Genomic DNA, 11,818 nt, shown 5'->3' with positions numbered 1-11,818 from the left:
GAGCCGTTGACCACCACTCTCTGGCGGTCAATGGCTTCCTTTTAACTACACCACGGAATTCACGTTTGCAGAAAGTGGGATTTACATGATCAGTCCACCAGTATTTTGTAATCTTAGTCACCTAATCTTACCCCTCACACAGCAACAGTTGGCAGAGCATTTTTGAACAGAATTCCTTCCTTTTCAGCCTCCTCGCCATACAGTCAAGGGGCCACCTCCCTCTTACTTCAACAAACTGCAGTGAACACCTCAGCTTCATCATCCTCTGCCCCTGTCCATTTCCCCACCCTTCTCTCCATACCCTTGCCTCTTGCTTGAAGGAAGACCCTTTTCCCTAACCCAAAGGGCTGCTCCACAAAGCACCTCCCCTGCGGAGCGACACGGCACGCCCCTTCCCAGTGCCATCGCTCCGGTGAGAAACCGCCAACGCAAGCGCCGGCCGCCTGCCTTACCAGCCTCCTCCAGGAAACGCTAACCAGAGTTTAGTCTCCACGAACACAGCCAGTAGTAGGACCGGCGAAGAGGATTTCAAATCCCATTTATTCAGCCTCCCGTGTCGTACAGCGGTACACACCACACCCCTCTGGTAAGCTCCCACAGCCGGAGCATTTTATACAAATGACCAACGAAAGGCCCTTTGCGTGGAGGTCAACACACGTTTTTACTGTGGCTACGGCAGCCTGCCCACTACCACGAAGAAAAACTGCAAGTTTTGAGGGGATGGTTTTGTTCTTTTTAATTGCTAACGAAGATTTACCTACAGCACAACTCCATCCTCCTCCAGCCAGCAGCTTCCTGTCCCTCTCAGCTTCCTGTATGATTTACAGCTGAACCTGGTTTAGAACTCAGTTGGAAAAACTAAAGGCTTACCTTGAAAGCGGGTATATCCTAACGTTTCTCCTCGGAAACTCTTATAGTATTTTACTCCATAAACTATAATTGGTCTTCTAAGAATATGTGCAAGTACGAAAATGTGTGTCTGCTCCAAACTTGCTCCAGGCTGAACCAAACACAAAGAGAGACATCACTTGAGACAGAACTTATCATTCTCTGAAATGCAAAAAAGTCTCCAAATTCAGATCGAAAATGCTTTTAAGAACAATCGCGCTCCGACAGGAAAAAGGAAAGACTAGAAGACTATTGCATATCAGTTGGAAATCAGCAAAAACATTTCATCTTGCCCCAGAACTTAACCTGTCAGGAACAATTCTCTGTCTGATCGCCCAGATGCAATCTAATGTATTTCATTCCCCAGTTGAAAGGGAAACTCTACATAATGTTTAGTCTAAAAATAATTCACTCCTCTGAGAAAAGGTTATGGTAAATACCTTTTGATGACGGGAAAAGAGCACATCCAAATCAGATCACAAGCAAATAGCACCAAAATCACATCTATACTTTAAAAGAGGAGTTAAAAATATTCCTACAGCTGAAGTTACAGGCATGTGAACCTCGTTTTGGGGGGAGTTATACACATCAGCCTGATAAACTTCTACAGATTTGTTGCTATGTTCTCCACACAGGGAAGCACAAATCTGTAGAAGTTTATCAGGCTATGTTCTCCACACAGGGAAGTGCTGCAGGACATTAGGCAGACGGCTGTGTATTAGTTAATTCTACAGACTTCACTCCGACCCCAAAAGAAACATTTTTTTGTACTGTATTGCTTAATGGTAAACACAAAAATCAGAATTTTATATTTTAACTAGAGTTTTAAAGTGAAGTCCATATGGAAGAGTCTACCCAGTAATACTTTTTAAGTTTCCTGTGTTAAGAGGAATGTTTTACCTTCTATATAAAATTCTTCTTACTGAAAAACACTCTGAGGCTTTGAAATTTCTTTTCAGAGAGATTACAAGACCCTAACAGCCAACTTATAAAGGAGCTTTCGTACCTGGCTTGCAAGAGAGAGTATGAATGCCCAATCTTCTTGCCACTGTTCCTCTCGCAATGAGAAATGTAAACCAAAGCTTTGGGAATACCTTTCTTTCCAGCGTGTATAGAACCTAAAATGTTGAGGAGAGAGAGAGAGAAGTAAAGAGAAGTATTTACTCAACCCCCATACACCTGATAGCAGCACTGAATCCTTGCAGTTGTTGATCCCAACGCTGTACAGAAGGGGGAAGAAAGAGAGCACACAGCAAAAAATACCTGTTGTTTGGGTTTTGGGGATTTTTTTTTTTAAATTCTCAGGAGGCCTCATTTGCTAATCTCATTTAAGAAGCCACTTGGGATCGCAATGCCTTCGGCAAACATGCTGGATGCAAGTTCCTAACAGGCTCCTGGCTAGTTTGATACTTCTTGCAACGGGTTTGTTTGAAGCCTTATTTAGGCCCGTTTATTTTTAAGTGTTGATGTCTGGGGAACAAAACCAAGACGTTCCATTTCACATCAGAGGAACGGCTCCTTCTCCTCATACAAAGGATACAGGTATTCGCTACTGCTGACCACATCGGGAGGCTTTAGCTCCAAAGTATTTGTGTATCAGCTTCAACTAGGCCACGGTTATGAGGCAGAATTTGCTTTATATCACTTTTTGGAGCAAAGATGGTAATTTTACATTATATGGGATAGTGACAAAGCAGCGTGGATAAGAATCAAATACAGAAAGTGGGATTAATCTGATTTACACTGAAGGTTTTAAAGTCACAATTTAGGCAGAAAAACAGAAATCTTAAGATTAGCATTTTTGTATGCTAGTTTAGTCGTGACGTTTCATCTTTCTTAATCAGCTACAAAGAAAAACACCCCACACATCAAAAAGCAGATGCTGGCTTTTTAAAATCTTAAGCTCGGTGCGATCACCACACCATGGAAAGGCCACCACCTCCATCAGGAACAGGGGTTTAGCGGAGAGCACTAAGCCAACTTCTACAGAGTGGTCTTTGCTGCGGATACAGAGGAACCATTCTGAAGTTCAGCTTATTAAAAAAAGTCACTGAAATGAACTCATTTAATTAAAATCTGAGAAAATTAACCGACGGCGAGCACGTGTGAAGAAACCTTTCTGTGTGTAAAGCTGTAATTGTTCTGAAACCTCGGTGTCTGTAGAGCTGTCCCCAGCCAGGCTGGTGCTCCCAAGTACAGCTACCACCTTTGCAGGGCTTAGGAGACGATGAGTAGGACGTTCCGATACGTGCATGTGCCTGCTCGCAGCAATGCATCCACAGGGAACCTGCTGGATCTATCCACATGCCGGTTTCTACCCAAATACATCAGCTGCTTCCCTCTTTGCGGCTGACAGGTGTTTTGCCTGTTTTCCCCCAGCAGCGTCTCACCAAATTGATTTAGCACAAGGTGCTGTGTGCCAGGTCTCCTGAAAGAAGGACCAAAAACCAGCCAACAACCCACCGCACCACAAAGCTCCCCACAAAACCCCTACGGTGGGATTGCTTTCCTAAGGATGCGTCTTGTGGGAGTTAGTCTGCCCAGAGGTGGTTACCCCTAGCTGTTCACAGGAGGGAGCCCCGCAGGCATGAGTCAAGGCTCAAGATTTTGATGTGATTTAAAACATACGTTTCAGTTTAACGCAAGAGAACTGAATGCATCCGCAAAGGAAAACGCTTCAGAAAGCCACCTTGGGGCACATGCCCGTTCTCCAGCAGAGAGAACAGTCCAATACAGAATCCTAGAATGCCAGGGCTTGGAAGGGACCTTCAGAAACCATCCCATCACCCCCTGCCAAAGCAGGGTCCCCTAGAGCAGGCTGGACAGGAAAACAACCCCGTATCTCCAGAGAAGGAGTCTCCACAGCCCCTCTGGGCAGCCCATTCCAGCACTCTGGCACCCACAGAGTGAAGAAGTTTCTCCTCATCGTGAGATGGAACATCAGTGCACTGAAGAAGTGCAGTCATTTAGAAGGTGAGTGGGAAAGACTCCACAGGCCAGAGCCTCTGGGAACTTCACTACTGAGCTTTTTCTGTGTACCAGCCACCAGACCGTCTCTAGTAAATAGGTTCTTCTTTGTTCAGCATCTAAACAAACGTAACAAAATGAGGCCAAACAAGTTACATGAGTGTTGTGTGTCTGACTGTAAGAATTCCCTTTAAGTGTCTCTGAAGGCTTTGAAGAACAATCCTACCAGGTAAGTGTTTAAGCATACCGCTGTCGAGACTGGTGATTTGCATTTAAGAGCCTATTCCTTCAGCAACTACCGTTAAAGTGACAACAGTGTCACTTCCGACGTGCTACACGTCCTATCCCACAGGATTAAAAGGATATATGTCTTGGCCAACACAGAATCTATACAGCAAGTATGGGATGTACAGGATGATGAATTTATAACAGAACTTAATTAAAATACTTCTACTAATTTTTCCCATGATAAACTAGCAAATAGAATTATCCAGACTGAAGGCAGGCAACTGTATTCAAACAACTATAAAGAAACACATGAATCATAGAATCACAGAACGGTTTGGGTTGGAAGGGACCTTAAAGACCATCTAGTTCCAACCCCCCTGCCATGGGCAGTGACACCTTCCACTAGACCAGGTTGCTCCAAGCCTCATCCAGCCTGGCCTTGGACACTCCCAGGGATGGGACATCCACAGCTTCTCTGGGCAACCTGTCCCAATGCCTCCCCACCCTCTCCATTAAGAACTTCTTCCTGATATCCAATCTAAACCTCCCCACTTTCAGTTTCAACCCGTTACCCCTTGTCTTGTCACTACAGGCCCTTGCAAAAATTCCCCCCCCAGCTCCCTTGCAGGCCCCTTCAGGTACTGGAAGGCTGCAATCAGTTAAAGTTGTGCTTCCAATAAGGATGAAGATTAAGTAAATTCAGAGTAAACTGCAAGTTCTGTCTAGAACATGAACTAAAAAGGTTAATCAGATTTAATACACTAAATGATTGCTATGTTAGGTACATCAGTAAGCCAACAGCAGTCAGCACTAACCTTGGAAAGACTGGTTTAATCTCAACAGTTTGCAGCGTGTTTTTGGATACCACGCTTGGTTTTGTTACTATAAAGTACAAAACTTGACCTATCATAAATTTCTGTTCTGGCCTCAAGGGAACTGCTTGCGATGCCAGGGACATTCCTGCGTGGTCGAGATGCACGCTCCGTTATAAACAACTCCGAAGTCGCAACAGATCCATTCGGAGACAGGCCCTCGGAACTGCTACCGAAGCACTTTACTGAATCCAGCTCTGGATGCTAATTTGGGGAGGTCTCTCCAAAGAGCAGGCAGTTGAGGACAGAAATCACAAGAGCTATGTATAGGTACCCCTAAAAATGAACCTTTGCTGCTGACTTCCATACAGCACACAGGGCAAGGGGACGGGCTTTCTCCCCAGCGTGCCTGTTTAGGGAGTTCCACTTGTCCTTGGCTACAAGAATTTAAGAAACCTAAATCACCCGTGTCTTATTTTATTAGCCTTTATCTACCTCTTCCCTTGGTCCCATTACACGCTGAGAGCTGGGGGTCCAACTGTAGACGTTTTCCCTCCAGCAGAGGCAAACCACCGTATGGGACTGAAGAAGGCTGCCAGTGTCAAACAACAGGAGTTGTTTTACAGGATGAATTAATCCTATGGCCAACTGACAGCACTCGTTAAAGGTCAACACTCTGCTTTGCTGACACCGTTTTAGCAGGCAGAAGAGGCACAAGAGCAGCAATACCAAGTAAAGCTGTAACTAAGCAGATGGAATGAAAATAGTGAAAAGTTTATAGCCTTTTATTCCTCTATCTGCTATTAACGATCTTCTGCAACGCTTCCACGAAGAGCAGCGAGGCATGGCATGTGCACGATTTACACTGCAAGTAAATTCCAGTCCCAACTGCGGTCAGCGCTCTCTTGACAAGCACACGGCACAAAACATTCTGCTCTGGTTTAAATGCTATTTGCTGAGTATCACATACCGCTACCGAGTGCACAACGTCCGAGTTTCCAGCGCTTGCGTTTAAAACAGGCTAGATCCAGATTACTACGTGAATCGTGCTGTGAGTCAACGTCTTTGAGGCACGCAACCCCCAGCCAAGTGGGGAGTGGTGGTGATACGGGAAACCTTCTGCGCTTCTATTTCATACCGTACCACCACCGACTCCTCTGCTACACGGAAAGCTGATCTTGAAAGCTGACACAAGAACCACCTTACCAATGCGAGCAGTCGTGTAAACTGTCGTGAAGAGCTTTCCGCAGCACTGAATCCTTGTCGTAAATGCCCCAAGTGGCTTGTAGTACTGAATCCAGCAGGCAGTCCCCTGCAGTCCGATTCCAAAGTGCATATAATCTGCTGTCCAAGCGCGTACCCAGTTCCAGTGACCAGTTAATAATGGGAGATTCCTCTTCTAGCTCTGCAACATGACAATAACCTCTTGTAAAGCCCATATTCACTTGAAGTCTCGGAGGATCTGAACAGCACAGTAATGGCATAACCTCAACAATTTACCCATTTACATGAATAAAACTAAGTTTTACTTTATACTACAGAACAAAGTGAGCTGCCATGGCTAAAGGCATTCCTTGGGCAAAATACTGTAAAGAGAAGAAATAAAAAAGAACCAAAACAAACCATAGCCTTAAACAAAGCATCACATGGTTTGTCTGAGGATTGTTAGTGAAGCGGAAAGATTTGGTCGGTTTTCTTTAAAGAGCTTGTGACTTAAAACTGCAAAGCTTTAAAAATCTTTAAAATCCAAAGATAAGATTACAAACAATTCCTACAGACTCATTCTCTCTGTCCCATAAACAGACTGTAGGTGTTAAAATTAAAATAAATTTAGGGTGAAGATTAACTTGATTTGGTCGGTTTTCTTTAAAGAGCTTGTGACTTAAAACTGCAAAGCTTTAAAAATCTTTAAAATCCAAAGATAAGATTACAAACAATTCCTACAGACTCATTCTCTCTCTGCCTCATAAGCAGACTGTAAGTGTTAAAATTAAAATAAATTTAGGGTGAAGATTAACTTGAAAGCATCAAATTTGTATTTAAAAACTAATTCAGACAACAAAGCCACATATATACAGGCACACACTTTTTTTTTTTGTAATAACAGAAACGTTCTCTAATGAATAAGAGATTCTGGCCATTCTCAGAGCACTGAGGGACAGACATTTCAGTAGGGCCTGTAGCGACAGGACAAGGGGTAATGGTTTTCAACTAAAAGAGGGCAGATTCAGACTAGATAGAAGGAAGAAATGTTTTACAATGAGGGTGGTGAAACCCTGGCACAGGTTGCCTGGAGAGGGGGGTAGATGCCCCATCCCTGGAAACATGCAAGGTCAGCTTGGATGGGGCAACCTGGTCAGGTGGAAGGTGTCCCTGACCATGGCAGGGGGGTTGGACTAGATGCCCTTTAAAAGGTCTCTTCCAACCCAAACCATTCAGCGATTCCACGAGTCATTTACCTTTCTGAACATCTCTGTCAAGTACTTCGTCAAATAACTTTTCCTGGACTGTGGGCGGTAAGTCTTCAATATCTGGAAAAACAGAAAGCAAACAGAAAAGGTCACTTACAGCAAGACAGACACGTTACCAGCCGATGCTCCAGAGAACTCATGCAACAGCTTTGGCCCTGTCATCCCTAACAGCAAGAATGGATTTCTCTGAAGGAGAAAGTGAAGTAGAGAACCACATTGGGTGGGTGGGGGGAACAGTGTTTTCAACTCTACCATATTTAGGACTGCCTCAATCCTAAGCAGTAGTTTTCCACCCATCTGAATGGCTTCCCCTCCCCGGTCTCCCCCAGTGGATAGGTACAGTTTGCCGAGGGACGTGTTCTTGTACAGAACACCCATTTCTTAGCCATTTCAGGTAGACTTCAACAAAATAGTTCAGAGAACCGCAGTGGTCTGCAGGCCACAGCTGGCAGGTTGGAAAGAAGAAACGGGAAAACGACTGAGCTATGAGATGGAAAATGCCATTACTGACAACTCTTCCAAGAGCTTTACAGACAGGATTTGCAACTGTGGATCCACCTTTATTAAAAAAGGCAAAACACTGTGTCATGGGCAAAACTCCTGTGACTCCTGTATCATGTCAAACAGTAAACACACGTTCTAAAACTCAAACTTTGGCTCCACCTTAAAGATCTACGCATGGGCTGCGTTTCAGTACAGGATAAGCAGCAAAGGGTTGCAAGCAGATCAGCAACTAGAGAAACTTTGCTGGCTTCAGCACAACTGCGAAACTTAAATAAGGGAGTAAATCAAACAGCTAAACAGGAACATCTAGCGTCCCTTCGGGCAGTCTGGGGATAATGACTGGGCTCTCAGTGGTGTTTCAAGGGCACGAAGATCTCTCTTCATTCCAGTGTCGGATCTGCCAGTCCTGTACCCCAGGGCTTCTAAAAATGAAGCCCACATTTAGGCACATGAGCGTTATAACTGTTCTTTTTAAACTAAAACTGGCTTACAGTGGCCAGCATTCAATTTAGAAGTTTTGCACTCCCATGGCAGTGCATTGGCTCTTCAGAAGGATGGTCTCTAATTATTTGGAAAGTTGAGTGGAAACTGGTTCCTAAATTACATCATGCAGGTAACATCCGAACGGGATTGTGTGATCTACACCACTATCCTTGGAAACACTCCCTTGAGACCAACTGCTATCTATTTACTACAAAAGACATGCAGTTGACTAAGTGTGACAGATAAGGAAATACTCCGACAGTCCTGATGCACAGAAGCTTTTGATCATTCTTATTCCTTAATTATTGAACGTCAAAAAGCTGCACAGTGATTTAAGATGAGTCTCTTGAAAATACCTGAACAAATTCCTCAGCTCTGGTGAGAGCAACGTTTCTCATGTTCATGTTTCTCATGAGCAACCTGGTCTAGTGCAAGGTGTCCCTGCCCATGGCAGGGGGGTTGGAACTAGATGGTCTTTAAGGTCCCTTCCAACCCAAACCATTCTGTGATTCTATGAAGTCATTTTGCTGCCCCTTTTCCCCTTCTCTCCCCCAGACTGCAAGGAAGTATTAGTCTCTAGACGCTTCATACACCCACACCATCTGCTTCCCATACGTGACCCACAAGTAAGACTGACTACAGCACCTCAGACAGACAGTTTAGACAAGGGGTAAATATTATCCCGATTTTTTGAAGAGGAAGAGATGAGGTAATCAAACAGGTTCCAAATACAACTGTTACAATGCTACTGCTGTAATAAAAAAGACAAACGTGTCTGCTGATTAGTATAGCTTCCATCTACACTTTGTCTCAGCTCTGGTAGCATTTCTGTTAAAGGAAACAGCTACTGAAGATTTAAAAGCTTTTTGTTAACAGACAAACCTTCTCTTGATCAAGGAGTACCTCAAAAGTATTCCAGAAGTGCTATTGCTATAAGCAGGGACAAACACAAAGAATAGCTCTGAGCCTTAACGGAAAGGACTGAACGCTAACGCAGCTCTGTGAGAAGTCATAATAGAGCCCTGAAAGGTCTAGGCTCCAATTTTAACTTTAAACACAGCCTTCCCTTAAAATACACCACTTTTCTTCCATTTCCTCATGGCTAAAGACAACAGCAGATGTTCACAGGCACAATATACGGGCTGAAATGTGCAAAACCTGAATATTAATAAGAAAATTCACCTACTAGATCTGACCTAAGCTGTTCAATCTTAATAAATAAAAACCTATACACACCCCCACCCACCATCAGAAAGTCCATGTATACATCCAAAACAAACAATTTTCAACTAAGTGACAAAAACCCAAGCCTTCCACCAGTAAGAACAATTTTGTAACTACCTGCAGGTAACGTAAACGTTACCAGGTCAGTCAGGAAATAGCAAGCAAAGTCTCCCTTTCGCTGGTGAAGAGATGCAGCAATTTCACGGCGAATTTGTTCTGTGACCTCCGGACACACCATGGCAGGAATACACTTCGCAGCGTGTTGCGATACCTGTAACGTAACACAGACTACTGCTCTCAGCCTTATTTCCAGTGAAATACAAAGACCTAAGAGTGACAGCCACCAGCGGACGGTATTTTGTAAGCAAGTAATGCAACCAAAGTATAAACACTGGTACCCTGAAAGATTAAATATTTAGTGACCCTCCATGAATTCATGTCTCATTTGTCACGTAGCCAGTAACACAAAGCTGGTTAAAAACCTCTTTAAATCAAAGAAATGAATTAACAGGTGACAAACTCCAGCGTGAAAAGGAAATGGTCTGTTGAGTAAGTATTCTGAAAAACTGAAACAAAACCAAGCAGAAAAATCTGTAAGACACTATTTCAGCACATTAATTTGTTTTTAAACATGTAACTCTATCCACTCAGACAGCTATTAAGCAGCACAAAACTACTGATATTAGCCATATATCAATATATAGTCTTCTCAAGGACATTTGCCTCGCTTAATCTACCCTTTTTAATTACTCAACCCCACGCATTCTGTCATCCTTAGGCGCTTCTCAGGCACGCTGCTTTTCTCAGGAACATGTGCTTTCAGAACTGCATCAAGTATCAAAAGAGGGAAGGGGGCAGAATAAAAATTTGGCTCCAATCAGGTGAGGAACCAGAAGTCCGAGGTGAAGAAAAGAGATAAAAAGAGATAACAGAATTACTTATGGGCCTAGGAGAAGGGCAGAGATGGAGGAGGGCAAAACCACCAGAAGTGAGGTGGACCATACAAAAATATACAAGGAAATGGAACATGCAAGAGCAAGGATACCACAGAGAGGAACCAACCTGTCTATAAAATGGATGAAAAGTGGAAAAATGCAGCAATTTTGCAAAGCAAGAATTTTTCCTTTCTCTAGAAAAGAAGCTCCTAAGAAAACCAGGGAATAAAGACCAGGTAGACTTGTTCATTAACAAAACTCAGAAAAATCTACGCTGTCATTGATGTCAGTGTTTTGCTTTCAGGGCATTTCCTCTCCCCCACCCAAAGCACAGGAAGCCTCACAATAGCTCACTTCCACCACCAGTAAGGCCAGAATGCATGCCAAGACGGCTCATTAAGGAGAAAACTGAACGTCCTCAAGACCACCGCACATATACAGCCTTAAAGTCATCCCACTTCTTAAGTAGAACCATCAACAAAGGCACAAAGCAGCAATTCATGTATCCTAACAGTATTAGCCTCTCTCCTCCAGCACATAAAGTTACATGTCAGTGGCCGCAAACAATGGCACGGTTACGTAAGGTTCCTATTCGACCCAAGGGCCCAAGTAACTCACCTCCGTGAGCAAAATGGCTAGCATGTCTTGTCTCTGAAAGCGTATCGCCAGATGGACAAGCGTGTACCCCACATCAAAAGCAGAAGGGCGATTCAGCAGGCGTACTTCATCTGCAGAAAGCTGGCGGGCAATATCTCCTCCTGATGACTTGTACGCTTCAACGGCAGCTAAATCACCTTCGACAACTCCTGAAGGGAATAAAAATACAAATCATTTTAGCTAGGGAATGAGCCATTCCGGGTCAAACCGCCTTATTTACCAGTTTGCCTCTTGCTGTTCTGATACACACCTCACATATGAAGAGCAACCGCATAGCAAGAAACTTGCTAAATTTATTTCTTCTTTTTAAACTGGACTATGAAATATCTATACTTACCTCACCTCCTAGACCACTTCCACTATCCAAACTAGTTGGAAGATACGGCAGATCAAAAGGCAGCTGTGAAGTGGTGCTGAGGACCCTTGATGAAATACCCAGCATAATACACTAGCGTTTCATTTCATCAGTACCACCAAAGTCAAGTCATTCATTCATAGTACAGAGATTAGTTTAATTACTCTTTTCCCTTGGAACTTACCTTAAAAACAAACTACTGGATCTGAGAAATAGAATCATAGAATGGTTAGGGTTGGAAGGGACCCTAAAGACCATCTAGTTCCAACCACCCTGCCATGGGCAGGGACACCC

At 43.7% G+C, this 11,818-nt stretch overlaps 1 protein-coding gene across 1 annotated transcript; it reads right to left on the bottom strand.

Annotated features, from left to right (window-relative positions):
- Positions 1–838: 838 nt before the first annotated feature.
- LOC104508488 (ubiquitin thioesterase zranb1-A) lies at positions 839–11,318 on the bottom strand (the record flags this gene model as incomplete). Its single annotated transcript, XM_010150134.1, has 6 exons — positions 839–1,000; positions 1,895–2,006; positions 6,102–6,300; positions 7,355–7,426; positions 9,695–9,848; positions 11,131–11,318. Coding segments are annotated over 6 exons (887 nt in total), but the record flags the coding sequence as incomplete, so codon positions are not given.
- Between the last annotated feature and the right edge of the window lie 500 nt (positions 11,319–11,818).

Source organism: Eurypyga helias, unplaced genomic scaffold (genome assembly GCF_000690775.1).
Source record: "Eurypyga helias isolate BGI_N326 unplaced genomic scaffold, ASM69077v1 scaffold7324, whole genome shotgun sequence".
Classification (NCBI taxonomy): domain Eukaryota; kingdom Metazoa; phylum Chordata; class Aves; order Eurypygiformes; family Eurypygidae; genus Eurypyga; species Eurypyga helias.
This window is presented reverse-complemented; position numbering and strand designations above follow the sequence as displayed.